At 38.4% G+C, this 15,820-nt stretch overlaps 1 protein-coding gene across 34 annotated transcripts in view; it reads left to right on the forward strand.

Annotated features, from left to right (window-relative positions):
- The window catches only part of ABLIM1 (actin binding LIM protein 1), a 186,331-nt gene that overhangs the window by 96,340 nt on the left and 74,171 nt on the right, over positions 1–15,820 (forward strand). For all 34 annotated transcript variants that reach the window (XM_086899330.1, XM_086899334.1, XM_086899338.1 and 31 more), the window contains 2 exons: positions 7,072–7,255; positions 8,716–8,825. In XM_086899330.1, coding sequence (XP_086755456.1) covers positions 7,072–7,255; positions 8,716–8,825 — 294 coding nt within the window. The remainder of the gene's footprint in view (positions 1–7,071; positions 7,256–8,715; positions 8,826–15,820) is intronic.

Consider the following 15,820-nt stretch of genomic DNA (forward strand, 5'->3'; position numbering starts at 1 on the left):
AAGATAGTGTAGTGTTTATGGTAGGAGTGTTTCAAATAGTAGAGAATGTCCCTGTTCATGATGTTGAATATGAATTGGAAAACTTAGTGTTTTTTATAGTGATATAGACTAAACAAAAATTTAATCTCCTAGATAAGCAATCCTGCTGTAAGAATATGGATGGTGTTCTTAAGATTTTTAGTCCTCACCATCACAGAATCATGGAATTGTTTGAGGTGGAAGGGAAAATCATACACTTTAAAATCATACAGTTCCAGCCCCTCTGCCATGGGCCAGGTTGCCGAATCACTAGACCAGGTTGCTCAAAGCCCTGTCCAGCTTGGCCTTGAACACTCCCAGGAACGGGACATATGCAATTATGTGGCATAAAGGTCAGGTGAAAATGTTTTACTGTCTAACAATATTTCACATGCTATAGTGATACCAAATATCAAAAGGCAATTACTGTTAATAACCTTGCTAATTATAAGGCATTATAATGCCAAGTCTTGGCATCCAGGAAGCATCCACAAACCTAGAGTATTCCACAGGAAAAGAAATTAAAGCTTCTATTAAAACATCGTTACAAAACAGCATAAAGCAGTTTCTTAATTACAGAATAAATGTGGCAATTTTTCTCTCTTCAGTTAGATGTTTCTTGAGCTTAACTTGCAGAATCCTCTGTGGTATGTTTAGGTTCCAGGCACAGGTTTGGGTTTTTTATGTGATGGCTTTTAAAGGCTACATCATCTGTAGTTAATGAGGCTGACAGGGAAGGGGGAGGCTTCCTGAGTTTAAATTTTGGGATGCTCTGTAATCCTTTGACTTTGAACTGGGAAGAAGTCAGGGTCATGTAAGCAGACACTATATCAACAGGTTGGAATGTGTTTTAAATCATTAGTTCTTTGACCTTTGATCTGTCATCAGATTCCTTCAGCGGCAGCAGGAGGAGACTGCTAACAGGCTGCTGGGTAGTGCTATAAATAGTTCAGTGTCAGTGGATAGAAAGTTTAAATCTGAGGCCATTCTTGTAGTAGATGTCCAGTGCAGTATTTGAAAAGATCTCTGCATTTTCACAAATTCTTCTGTAAGAAAAACTGATGTGTGAATGTGATAACACACGTGTGGGTGGAACGTGCTCCTTCCTGAGCATCACAAAATTACATGAGGTCACTAGAAGCTCTGAATCACTGAACCAAGATCCAGGTAGAAATGGGAATCTGTTGTTTCAGGGAAGCTAGCAGAGGCTAAAATTTCTCCCATGCCAGGGAATGGAGTTCAGATGTGAATTCATGCATTCAGATAGCTTGATGTGAAATCAAACCTCAGTTGCAGCTGTGAGACTGCCATTTCTGCATTTACATATCTTAACTGCTGTGTCTTGAAGACTGTTCTTGCAGTGATTCCTACTGGCATTTCTCTTCAGGTTCAGTTTCTTCCCATTCTGAAGTGGATCCTTACTTTTCTGTTGGGGTTAGAATACTATTAATGACAAGTGATTGATACCAACCTTAGTATAGTTGGGCTTGAGGTCTCTTCAGGGACCAAAAATTTGACTGGAAATGAAATTAATTGCACTGCTTGGCTGATACTGATGAATGCTGACAGATGCCATGTCAGATTTTAAAAAGCTACTGCATCCTTTGAAAGTAGAGGAGCAGCAGGATGCTTAACAGGTGCCTGGTGAGTGGGGCAGAGCATCCTTACAAGAATACAAAAAGTTTCTTGGCTTTGTGGTCAGTGCAACCTTCATTTGCCTGGCTTGGATGAGATTTGGGTTTGTTCTATCCTTAAATTCTTGGTTTGCTTATTTAAAATCTTTTTAGAGAGATGCTTCCTCTAGATAGTTACAGTCAAGCGATCCGAGGCTAAACTTTGACATTTTCCCACTGATTTCCTTTTCTTTAAGGTTCATTTCCCACAGACCTGTAAATGACTTTGATCTCCACCTCGTGCTTAGTTTAATGTGAAAGGTGTTTTAAATGGTTGAATGATTCCTGCCATGGTTTCCATCCCGGTGCACAAATCACTGATATTTCAGTGGGGAAGTGGGGAAGCTGTCACATTGCTACACTACATACAGCTGCTGTGCTTGCTGTTGAGCTCAGGTATGAGCTGTGGGATTGCTAGAAAGACTGAAATTTGTGCAAGTCAGGTGCAGACAGGAACAACTCCCAGTGCAGCGTTATTTGTTTCTCCAGTGTTGGAGGACTGAAGACAAGGTCATGGCACTGACTGGGAAGTTGATCAAGTTAAAACTGAGCTCATCTGAGACTCAGAATTCACTTTTGGTTTCAGCTGAGTGAATGCTTGCATTAAATGCCCAGGTATTTCACTCAAGTGCCCCACTGGGAATTACCTGTTTCACAATGACAGCTGCACCCAGGAGTGGTGCAGGCAGGATGCTTGAAGTGGAGCGTCAGGGTTTTGGTGGGAAGAGGAGAAAGGCCTGACTGGAGGCTAGAGGATGCATCCCAAGGGGGATCTCAGACCAGTTTAGGAGAAGAGGGGAGAAATACAATCTTGTCTTTTGCTCGGGAGGTGTTTTAGCTGCTAAACCTGTCTTCTACCTGATGTCAAGTTATCAAAGCAGGTTTTAAGGTCACCTGTATTTGTTCCATATTTATGTGCTTTGGCTTCCCAGCATTGTTTCTAAAGTGAAGCTACTAAAATGAGAAGAGATTCCAGAACCACTGGGAATGCTGGACACAGTTCCAAATAGCTTCAATCAAAATGCATCTGTCATCAGTGTACGAGAGAAAAACATCTCCAGTGACAGGAGTGTGACAAATGGTCATTGGGATCTCTGTTACGGCTTTTGCAAACTGCTGGATGCATTTCTTACTGGTGCCTTGCAATCTCCCTGCCAGGGCAGTGCTGCAGCACAGCTTCTGAGATGAACTGTTCTTGTGTGCTCTTCTGATGATGCTTAGATGTATATTTTTTCTTTAAATTATTTACGCCATCAAGAAAAGTGTTGGTAAGAGGAGTAAAAGGCAGAGGGAGAATTGGTTCACTTGAAATGCAGAAACTTTAAACTCTAATAAGAACTTGAACCTTGCTTTCATCAATATGGGATTTGTTAAGCTCTTACATGAATAAAAAAGAAACAGATTTTCCCAGTGTATTTGTTTGGATGTAGGTGATAAATGGAAACATTTCCAAATTCCTTTCTACCTTCAAACAAGAGACCCATTATGTCCTAAGAATAACTGTTGTATGACTATTTCCAAGCTTGAAAACAGCACCATTATCCTATGAAGCTGAAAAAATACAAGAAAGAAATAAAACCCCAACAGGAAATTGAATTTGCACCTTATTTAATTCAGGGTAACAAAGTAGATCATTAGAATTCTCTTAATGAACAGTATTCACTTCTGCAGACTGAGAGCCCAGATTCATGGACTCTCCTGTGTTTTTTTTTCTTCAGTGCTGAGACAATTTTTACTTAACATCAACATGGAGTTCAACTCTCCCTGACAATAAGGAAATCCTAAAAAATGCTCAGCAGGATCAAATCCTGCTTTCATTCTCTTTGGAAAACTCAGATCTCTTCATTTTTGTCATCACCATTAAAGCATGGAAGTGACTCAGCTTAAGGGAATGGTCCAGATGTCCCTTGGGTCCACAGGGAACTGGATTGGTCTTGAGCATCCCAGGTTTCCATATCAGATCCTGTAGCTTTGGGAGCTGACAGCAGCTCTGACATTATCTCTGATTTTTTTGTGCTCCAAGGATGCAAAATAGCAGCTCCAGAGAGTAAAAGACAGAAAAAGCTAGAGAGTGGGTGTTTTCCATACAGTGGGAGGTAGAACTGTATTCCAGCTTATTCCATTCACAAGAGAGTCAGGATGGTTTGTTTGGAATATGAAATTCTTTGATATACAGACTCAGAGAAAGGCTGAGTTCCTCCAAGAGCTTTTGAAGATAATGGTTTCTCTTTTTCATTGAAAAAAAAGCTGGCTTATTTGTCTCTATGCTTGTGGTACTTTAGGGAACAGAAATGCTCCCCAGTGTCTCCTGTTTCAGAAATTGGGTTTGGTCATGTAAAACAGAATTTCTCAATCATACTGAGCAGGAAGGATCTTGGGGAAATGTTTTTCTTCTGTAGAACTATTTCTGTGAGGGATGTTTAGAGAATATCTCTTGCTTTTTGCCTTCTCAAACATGATTGGTGCATCCCTATTGGCTCCACAAAGCAATTCTTTCAAAGTCATTTTCCCCATCAGTATAGGAAAAATATAGTTTCATGTTTACACTTAACTGCCATCATTTAGGTATAAATTTTTCTTTGGTGACATGATATGTGTACCAAGCAGTTGTTTAGATCACACAGTTAGAATGCACTGTACATATATAGAGTTCACAGCTGATTTCTCTGCCTCTGCTGCTTGAGGCATGAACAGTGGTGGGCATATGGTCTTTCTTTTTAATAAAAGACAATCTCAATTTGTCCCTACTTTTTGTGGTTTTCCTATAGCAGTCATAAATATGTGTGCTGAGGCAATATGTGTCAGCTTGAGGGGATACATTGTCAGAGCCACAACTAATGCACAGTTGCAAAAAGCAGAAAAAAGTAAGAAAAAATCTAATCAAATCCCTTCCCTGTTATACACCACATTGTACACCGAGTGTGGGTACAGTCATGTTTGTCCTTTCTGGTTTGATCTCTGACTCAAAGTGAAAGCAGCCGGCTGGGATAGCGTTTTTCCAGCCATGGATGTTAACAGTCTGGGTGACCCTTGTTTTTCCCATGTAGCTTAAAGCTGTGATTAGGGACAGGAACACATGTGCTAAATTGACTGCAAAAATCCGTTGTAATGTGGGGTTGCCAGGGCTTTTCTAATTCTTGCAGATTGGTGTGTGCTTCCTGCTGTGAGGATGCCAAAGATGATGAATCTGCTGGGGGCTCACATCATGAGCACTTCTGCTTGGGCCTGAATTCGTGGCTTGCCAGTGTCAGAGAATTTAACTCAGACATTCTGGGTAATTTGCAAAATGAGTTAGAGATTGGGAAGAAAGAAGGAAAGGAAAAGGGCAGTAGAAGGAGCTTGTTTTTGATAATAACAATAGCTGTCTGTAAAAGACCTGTGAAATATTTAGCCCCCACTTTCGTCTTGAATCCCTGTGGCCATACATGCAAAGGGTGTAGAGTCTAATAACTGTGAGCACATGGACCCTTTCCTTCCAAGTTTGTTGTAGTTTTTGCAAACAATGATCTGCCACCTCTTTATGATGCTGAAGCTGGCTTTTCAGAAGAAGGTAGAACAGAGGTGGTATTGAAAGTTATGTTTGATCATCCCAGCTTATTAGATCCTTGCCTAGGCAGGTAAAGGGGGCCATAGTGACCAAATGAGTTCTTCAAAAAGTGACTCTTTGGTAGAACAGGGGTTCACAGTAAAGAGCCAGAGAGTTCATACATGCAGCTTCTGAGGCAAACCCCACAGCACACTGAGCACCTTCAGCTTGAGGCTGAAAAATAGATATACTTGGATGTTAAATCTACAAGGTTTAAACTACAATTAATTGTATAAACTACAATTTAAATAATTGTATACAATGTTTATACAATTAATTACTTGTATAAACTACAATTTAAATAATCACATAGACACATGAGTACTCCATAGCACCTAATGAAATTTAGCAGCTTCTAAAGCATCTTTTAAACATTAAAGCAGAATTCTCAATTTCTACGTGATTTAATGGTAAGGATCTGCCCAAAGTAACTTAGAGAAGCAAACCTATTGTAAGTAGGCTGAGGTTTCACCTCTGGACCTCCATGGTAAATTGCCATCTGGTCCCCAACCCAGGAGGGCTCTAAGGTGCTGTGGTGTAGAAGTCACCTGTATTTTCTGCCTTATGGGATATTTTACTGTTAGTTTGAATATAATATTTTAAACAAAATGGAGATCAATAGAAGAAAAAGAAGGACTGAAAGTGTTTTTTTTCTGGAGGTGTAACTAAAAAATGAGCTTGGAACATTTTGCAGCAATTTAACAGAGCCTTAACAGTAGTTCTTTGTAATTCTCAGTCACTGATAATTGAGTTTTGGCTGCTTGTGGATTTAATGCCACCATGAAATGTAATTTGTTTGCACATGAAATATTATCACTGTTCTATGCAGAAATGTGAAACCGGAAAAATGCTGGTACTGATACTGCTTTCCTTCTAAGCTGCATTTTGGTACTGTTTATTGTTGTTCTATTAATTATTGTTACAGTAGCAGTCTTTAGACCTCCAAGGCTGGAAAAAAGAAAAAGGAAATTCTCAACTCCTGCCCCAAATGCCTTTCAATTTTAATTTTTAAGACAGGTAGCTGATGAGATACTAGCCCCTTTTACCAGGGCTGAGAGTGAATGTTTGGTACAGTATTGTGTTTGGGACTTGTGGCAGAAAGAGGAACTGAACCCAGTTCCCCTGATAATCCTTCTGTATTTCATATTTTAATTTCTCAAGGACTTTGTAACTGCAAGGACCTAATGTGCTGCTTATTTATTTTTCCTTAATACTCAGAATCTCTGATATTCAATATTTCTGATATTTGATCTGAACATACTTGAATCTTATGAAGGATGGAATTCCTTGCAGGGTTAAGTTAACGTGCTAGACTGCTGTGAAGAGTGGTTTCTCTTACTGAATTACACAGATACAGCACTATACAGAGGAGCAGGAGGAGTGCCAGAAACCAAAGTGCCTGGGAGCAGCTGGGTATAAATTTTTGGTGATATGGGGGAACACTAAATAGGTAGTTTTGAGTTCTTTATTCAATCCAAGCTAAAGGCACAATGTGAAATTTAATCTCCCATGGCACTTTCTCTTCATGGGCTTTGGCTGTTAGAAGTAGGATTGCTTTATGTCTCTGTGTTGACCAGAAATGCCAATGTAGGACTCTGAATATTTTCTCAAAGCAAAACAGGCACCTGGTTGTGATGTGTTCTGGTTTGAATGAATAAACATTTTACAGCGGAAAAACTGCCAAGTCACAGAAATCCTTGACTGGCTTTTCACCCTTTTACTGATACAATTGAGCAGCTAACATCCTTACTAGTGATATTTTCCTAATCTCTGTGGTTTGTTTTTTTCTCTCAGTGTGTGGCTGTGACCTGGCACAAGGAGGCTTCTTCATTAAGAATGGAGAATATCTCTGCACCTTGGACTACCAGCGCATGTACGGCACCCGCTGCAATGGCTGTGGGGAGTTCGTGGAAGGCGAAGTAGTGACAGCTCTGGGAAAAACTTACCATCCCAGCTGCTTTGCCTGTACTCTCTGCAAGTAAGTCACCCCTTCAAATAATGTGGTGGGAACCCAGTTCAAGGAAAACACAAGGAAAGGTATTGCCATGAGACACAAGTCTCAAGATGTACTTCTCTTGAGGATGCATTTATTTTGTTATAAAAGGTCTGACTTGAAAAGTCTTGAAAATGCCACTCATTTATTTGGGGGACACGGCTTTTGTATTACATGTAGTTCCCTTCTCAGAAAGTTGCCCTCATGTCTGAAAGAATTGTCAGGCTTACACACAAGGAGATAATGGACATGAGTAGAGTTGAGTTCAGGTGATCAGCCCAGCTTGGTGGGAGAAATGAAGTGAAGCAAAATTCTGGATGCTACATTTGAGCTCTCAGGACAAGTCAAACAACCACATGTGAGCAGATGGCTTTAGGACTGCTGGGGTTCCCCCTCTTTCCAAATCCTCTTTCTTGTTCCCAGTAGGAGAACCAGTCTTCAGTTCTACAGCAAGTAAGATGGAGTTAGCTAAGGCTCTGTGGATGGCAGAGAGGTGGCATCCTGCATCTGATGAGTAGTTGAAGGACTCTGTCCTTTAGCCTGGTACATTTTTCAAGCCCTTTTCTACTGGAAGCATTTGATTGTTTTCTGTTTTTAAATAGTGTGTGAGTTTACTGCATGTTGGTAATCATAAAATGTGTATATTGCCATTTTATTTCCCAGGGACAGTGTGAAATGTGACATCAATTTTCTGTACATTGACTTGCATCAGTCTTTTTATGTTGAATGGACAAAAGATGAGTCATTGAAATAGACTAATGAAATTCAGTATTGCTGCTGATTTATTTTTGGCCCACTTAGAGATGACAGTGCAAAGGAAACAATGCCTGAAATATATTTTTTTTTTGTTGAAATCAGCAGTTGTTCATTTGCTAAGCAGTTTTGGAGTGAGGTGGGGTGTAGCAGGGGTCTGCACTCAGCAGCTAATGCTCCTTATTAAAGATTTGGAGTTACTAAATGTTGCTTATCCTCTGCTTTAGGCACCAAATAAGAGTTAACAGCAATGTCAACTTCTGCCTAACACACATTCTTAACATTTATGAGTGACTAGCACCACATTCCTTCACCAGCCTCAAGAACAGTTCTATTCTTTGAGTTCTCTTCTGTATCATTTGCTATCCACAACATCACACTGAGACCATCATAAATGTAGCTGTTGTGTCTTAGCAGATTCCACTGTCTCTGCTATTCAGATAAAACTTGTTTGATAATCTTTTCTAAATGAAAATACAAGGCAAGTCTAACCTCTGCCCCGCTTGCATCCATGGATTGGATTTCTTCCAGTGCCTGGCTTTGCCAAGGCCACATTGCAGAAACTATTTGGCCTGAGTTTCTGTAAAATACTGATTGCGCTAGAGGAAGGCAGAAAACTCAAGGCATGAGGAACAGAGGAAAATTTCTGGCATAACCTTTGCAAAAATACGTTTTTCTCTTGAAATTTCCAGGCGTCCATTTCCACCAGGAGATCGAGTTACCTTTAATGGAAGGGACTGTCTGTGTCAGATGTGTGCTCAGCCGATGTCCTCCAGCCCAAGAGAACTGTCTGCCTCAAGCAGTAAGTTGCCATCTCATTTCTGAAACCTCTCACTTCTCCAGGCTCATCAACATCTGATTGAAACTAACATAATGCAGTCCTTTGGTGTTTTTATTGTTATCCACATTTAGAAAAGTGAACTATCTCTGGGAATTTCTGTGTTGTTTTTTTTCTCTTTATTAAGTGCCTGTTGCTACAGATGGGAAGAGATACTTAGACATTTCAGTGTGAAAAAAATGACTTTTCCCCAGTGACTGTATTTTTAAAAAGATTTTGTTTTTAAATTTTGCTTTGATAGGCACCAGAAAAGTATCAAATGATAAAACTTGAGGTTTCAAAGCAGATAGATTCTATTTCTTTAATGTATGATTGTACAAGTTTAACTATTCAAAAGAGGATGAAGTCAGAGGAAATTAATTTTCTTCTCCTGTTTAAGAATTCAATTAAATTATCCTTTAAAGGGGGTATTTCCAGGATTATGCTTCCAGTAGACTGATGCCACAATGATAGTGTGATCAGAACCTCGGGAAACCATTATAAAAGACATAGAAAGCAAATTAAAGGGAAAAATAGAGAATAAAGAAAGTTTGGGAGGGAAGTTAAGTTGGCTTGCTGTTGGGTTTTAACACTTTTAAAAGGTAATTTGTAAATTACTGATATTAATCTCTGCCTCTGGTAGTTAATTCTTTTAATCTTTGGGGTTTCTTTCTCTGACTGCTGGATTGTACTCAGCACTCACCCAGTGTAGTTTGTAAAACAAAACAGCTGCAGCTTTCCTTGTGACATTGGGTAGTTTTCCTTCAGGGAGAAACTGTGTATTTTCTCCTGGTACTTGGCTTTGAGATTCTTGGATTATAAGGTGCTATGGAAAGACAAAGATAAACAATGTTTGTGCTCAGTGGATGAGTCAAGTGAATCTCAGGTTATCTGATTTGCCTGAGAACATGTAATCAAACCCTTAGACAAAGGGAAAATGAGAGACTGTTTTTGTTTCCATGCCTCTCTGTCTGGGAAGTGATGCTTTTCTACTACAATTGTAGATCTGCAGCTGAAAATGCACAGGCCTAATCAGTTAAGGAAGAATTTAGGAACCTGCAAAACGGCTTACAAGACCTAAAAAGCAACATAAAAATTTATGAGGGACTTCAGGCACCCAGAGAATTCTTCTGAGACAGAGGAAGGATGTAAAAATTGATATTTAGGATGCATAATTGGCAAGGAACTACAAGGCACAGGGACCTTGGACAGTACTGACATTCTTTTTTTAAGCATGCCAGAGCATAGAAAAATCTAGATTTGGCTCTCTGAAGGTGGCATACCTGTCCAGCAGTGTGGCACTTGCCACATTCCTGACTCCAGGTGCCAGAATACCCCTAGAAAATGACAGGTTAAACTTGTCTGATACTTAGCAAGAGCTCGATAGTCACTTCCCCACAGCCATGGTGTCTACTTGAATGGCTTCCACACTGAAGCCATAGGTAGCAAGGATTATAAAATAACATTTCGTGGGACTTGTGATGAGATTTATTGGGGTTTATAATCATAATTGTTTCCTGATGACAAACTGGTTTGCCAATTCACACAGCAAGAGATCTCCTGATCTCAACAGCTTGGAGTGCACTGCTTTGAAATCTGTCTGCATCTGCCATGGTGCATTGGTGCATCTTGTTCTGTTATGCACAAAGACTTGTAGAAATGTGTCATATAGAGTTTCAGGTCCTTTTAGAGTAAAACTCTCCAAAATGGACAAATGAAAATGAAAACAGCTTATAAGTTCAGAACTAATAAATTAAAAAAAAAATAAAAAAATCAGTGAAGAATCCTCTGTTTTCAAAGATTTGCCAGTTGCTACTTTAGCTTTGTGCAAAAGTTGACTTAGATACAGAACAGTATCTTGCTGGCACCAAAACGTTAATTTAAATTACTGTAAAGTATTTAAAATTACTTCCAGGTTTCTCCTGCTGGCTAATACATAATTTTTTTCTAATGCTTTGTCATTATTTGAAAGGATTTTTTTAAAATACATATTCTTTTAGGAGAGACTCTGATTCACACTATGCATTTATTTTATGTCCTGTATTGCTGTCAGCTTCCCCTGATTACTTTCAAGTAGGTCACTGGAGGAGACTTTCCTTAAAACAAAGTTTGAGGGAATTCAGTAGACTGCAAATATATCAGGTTTGATTGGTTTGTGTAATGTAATAGGAAGCCTTCTATCCTAGAACGTCTGTATTAATGCTGACATGTCATTTTCCAGTGTCTATTACTTCACAAAAATGAAAACTTACTGACAGCTTTGCTTGGATGATTTCAAGGAAAATCAAATACCTAAAAGTACAGGGGTTAACATCTCTAATAACAGGAACCTGAATATTGTTACACTCTATTGTAGTGCACACCATGAAAATGAGATGGGAAAATGCTAAATAATTCATTTTCATTTATTTTGTTTAGTATTAGTTGGGTCCGTAGTACTTATTTACTTTATTTATATTAATATTTCTTACACTGCACATATGTTACCTGAAATTACAGCTATTTTCTTGAAGAACCCATTCAGTGACTCCATTGTTATTCTAAATTTTTAGAACTCTCCTTCATTATTCAGCTGCTGTAGAGTAATCATAATTTATAATTGAATCAATCCTATTCCTTGGTTACTGCTAGAAATACACAGTGCACTAACTTTGGGATTTTCATTCAGTCAGCAGGAAATCTAATAACAAATACCTGTAAATAACTTTGCAGATAAATGAAATTAGTGGTGTTTGGTTTTGTCATTGTTTTATTTCATATGACAGCTTGATAAATGGCATGTGAGCTATAAAGCAAAGTGACTGGGACAGATGTAGAGCAGCACAGCAATAGGGGACAAGTAGATAACACTGACTAAAAGCAAGGTGTTGATGCCTTGGATAGTTCAGGGTTTTCAAGATGCGGTCAAAGAAATGATATTTTTTTCTTTGGGGCTCAATAAAGGAGTAATTCAATAATGTGTCCCAGTAATTGCTACTTACATTTTAAACAGTGTCCAGGTTTTGTATTTGGTATGATTGCCTGGTTTGTACTGTCTTTAGTTCTTCCTACTCTCTGCTGTGTTCTGGCTGCAGGGTAACACACTGTGTTTAAGGTCCACGTTGTCTCTCCAGAAAACCAGTTGTGCAGGCACCTGTTATTTCTAAATTTAGGGCAAAACTGCAATGGTGCAGTTGCATAGTTGCATAAAATGCCCTCCATTAGGGCATTTTATCAGTGAATTCTCCCCACGGCAGCTGGTAAATAAACTGATACAGACTTTGAAAAAAAAGTCTCCAGTTTAGTCATATCTTCATTTTCAAAAGATCCAACTTTGGCTTCCATTTTTTCTTAAATGCACAAGAGGTGGTGTGAAAAGTCCAGCAGAGAGCAGAGCAGCTGTACAGAGATCTCCTCATTTGGGACAGCCACAGGAGGTGGTGCCAGCAGCCTGAGGGACTCGAGCCAGCACTCTTCTGGCACAGGCATCATTAAAATCCAGAGGAGGCTACACGTCTTTGAATGCAGTTTAGTCCCTCTTCCTCAAGAAGAGGTTTTTTCCCTTGAGAAATTCACTCCACAGTAAAGCCCTTTAGTAATAAGAATGCAATGTCATTTTCCACTTGAGGTTGAGCCTTTTCTCTGTTGGTTCCTTATCTGGGAGCTGGTCTGGAAGCTTTAGCTATTTCTGATTATCTTTTTGCTGAAAGGTTGGATCATTTTGGTGATGTACATGAGCTAGCTAAGAAATTTCACTTCAAGTGAAAAGTGTGTTTTCTGGGACAAACCTCCCTATCCAAAAGAAATGGAAGCATTACTATCACCTAACAGGAGTTTTCATGTTGAAAAATTCATCTTCCAAATTGGTGACGAAGACTTTCACCATCGTTTCTTTTCAGTGCAATAGACACTCGTGTCCTATAAATGCCGAGGTACCCAGTGGTGATACAGTTTGGAAAGGAGCAGAGGGAAGATATTTCAACTTCCCTTTCTTTTTAAGAGTCTCTCATCTCAGAGAATGAGTTAAGAGCATTACAGCACAGCCAAGATGTGGACCAGAGTTTTCAAACTGACCAACAAAGTGTTCCATGTGCATGAATAATCCTTGGTGCAGCTGTTCCCCAACCAGCCGGCGTCCACGTGGAGATTTCACATCATGTTTTGTGTGTTTGTCCTTGTCTGTTTTGCACATTATGTTCTGGCTCAAAGAATGTCAGCTCTTTGGGACAAATGCTTTCATGCCTATCAAGTACAGAGTTTAACAGGGTTGGATTTTGCCTCAAAACTGGGGATCTTTGCTCTATTGTGATATAAATAATAAGCTTAATGCTTAATGAACCTGTGGGGGAAAAAAGATATCTTTGTTAATTATTCAATAGCCTTATCTCTTTCAAAAAGATGCAGGCAGTAAAGTTCCCAGTAAATAACTGAAACTTCCAACAAGGTTCTGGTAATACTGAAGTAAAGCAGATACCATACCTGCTGAAGAAGGAGGAGGTGGGAAGGAAAAAATAGGAGTCATCTTTTGCCTCAGTGCCCAGAAAGCGGCAGGAAAGTGAGTTTATATTTGAAACAACGGAGCATCAAAATGGAGAAGCAAATTTAATTTGCAGTCCTCCTTTAAAGGCCCTTTAATTCTTAATGCAGTCCCATAGTCAGGAAATAAATGTCCTTTCATTAGATAAAAATATAGGTGATTGCTAGCAGTATTCAGAAATAATGTCAGAGCTGATGTATAACCATCACAAACTTCTCCATTTGAAGTTAGCTAAAATGGATATAAAATTCCTTTTAATAATAGTTCTTGGTAAAAGTCTACAGCTTGGATTTGTAACTGTTCAGCCACATTTTACTAATTTTTCACTATTTTGTTCTTTATAATTTTTTTCTGGAGCTCTCGGGAAACTTCAGTTCCATAGATAATTTAAAAGTGAAGGGGAAAGGCTGACTGTTGCTAAGCAAGATATCTGCATTGATTTTTGGCTTTAAAAGGTATTGAGCAACATCCAACATGTGATTTTGAGCTTATTCTTAGGAAATATTCTCCAATTTCACACTGTGTCAAAGCCACAGGGGTACTTGGCACAGACAGAGATGGGCCTTGTGTGAGACACAGAACTCAGTTTGTCTTAAGGAATATTCACCCACAACAGCCATGACTTCAGTGAGTGCCCTGGGGAACTTAGAGAAGCTGAACAATTTTGGTTGTGTACTTGCATTTTTAAATTTCAAATTTTAAAAATTTTCAGCCTTAAGTGTTTAATATTGCTTGTGTGCTGTAACACATTTTTTTTCTCATTTCATTCTTGGCTTGTCTGTTTACATAAGCAGAAACACTCCCATATCTCTGGGGCATTCAAGCCTGTGTTTAGCTACTGGAGATTCAGTTGAGGATTTGGGGAACTGGACAGAAGGGGCACACATAGTCCTGTATATCTCTCTTTTTTAAATTTACCATAGAATAAAAGCATACTATGGACATCACTGTTGACTGATTTCAAACACTGTGATTTAAATAATTGATTTTAATCATGGTTTGTTCAATAATCCAGGAAATCTTGATTAGACTGACTGATTGTAACCTTAGAATACATTTAGATTTTTAATTATAAAACACTAATTGATAAACATGAGGGTACTTCATATCTGTACACATCTATTTAAACTAATATAGCTCTGCATAAAGTCATCATATTATTTAACCTCTATTTTTTCCCTAACAACTGTTTTTGCTAATGAGTTGTCAAACTCTATTTGAATGAAGGTTGCAGTTTTATTTAGAGTACATAAAGTGTCTGTGGATATTTTTTACTTTCAGAAGTTTGCTACACACATGAAGAATGTAAATGCATTAAAATATATTTCAGTTTTATAATTTATATTTTTCAAGAATCTGTAGCTTCAAAGTATTTACTTTGGATCACCATGACTTTAAAAGTTTTTAAAGTGGCACATCTTATATACCCTAATTTTGCTCATAAATAGGAAAAGGAAACCAAGTTTATTCCCTGTGTTTTCAGATCCCATTTTAAACTTCAATTTAATTAAAACTTTAAATTCAGAAATTAAATTAAAATTAAAAATTAAAATTAAATTAAATATTTTATTTTTTTAATGTCACTATTTAATTCTCCATTTCTTTAGTCCAGATTTGATTGTAATAACCTTGCAGTGCAGCTACATTTATGACTTAATACAGCATACAGTGGGTCGAAAAATTTTACCCTGTCCCCCCTTTCAAGAATAAAAGAAGCAAGTCAATGTTCATGACATGATAAAAGTTCAAAGAAATGATGCTAACCCAAGCAGAGTTCCTTTCTGGAAAAAGCCATTAGATTGTGCCTAAGAATATGCAGTTATTTTCATTATACTGGCCAATTTGTATGATTGTTTCAAGATGATTTATTCTTTTGAAGAATGCTTGCTGGTTTTGAGGCATTTTCATAATTTGAATTACTTTTTAGGGTTACTTTTAGTCCTCACTTTATGTCCTCACTCAGAAAAATGGGTAAATTACTCAAATAGCCTCCATTTGCTCAGCTATTTCCTAGTTTATAGGGACTGGTATTTTAATGCCACTTTATAAATTGTGTTAGATACTTCTCTGAAGGTATAAAAGCTTTGTTAGAAACTTAACTTCTGAGTGATAAGGATAGCAGCAACTGTATTTAAAATATAGTTGTGTCAGGGCAGGAAGTTTCTGATTTATGAGTTTTGTGTGAGAAAATTCCTTTCAGAAAACAACTGTTCTTCAGGAAGGTGTTTGCATTCCAGTTTCTTCTGGATGCTTTTGTGTTACAGTAAATTGGACAGTACTAAATATGTATCAGTTCTTATTTGCCTAAGTGTAACCCCGTCTTGAACTTGGAAATCAAAACACATCCATCTCCTTGGGTTTTACTGAGAAGTGCTACTCAAGAGCTAATTCTGAGGGAAGTTCTGGGGGAGGTGCAAGGAATTCCTCAGTAAATGGATGTTGCATGAGCAGGGATCACTAGCTT

Source organism: Cyanistes caeruleus, chromosome 8, assembly GCF_971803275.1.
Source record: "Cyanistes caeruleus chromosome 8, bCyaCae1.hap1.1, whole genome shotgun sequence".
Lineage (NCBI taxonomy): Eukaryota > Metazoa > Chordata > Aves > Passeriformes > Paridae > Cyanistes > Cyanistes caeruleus.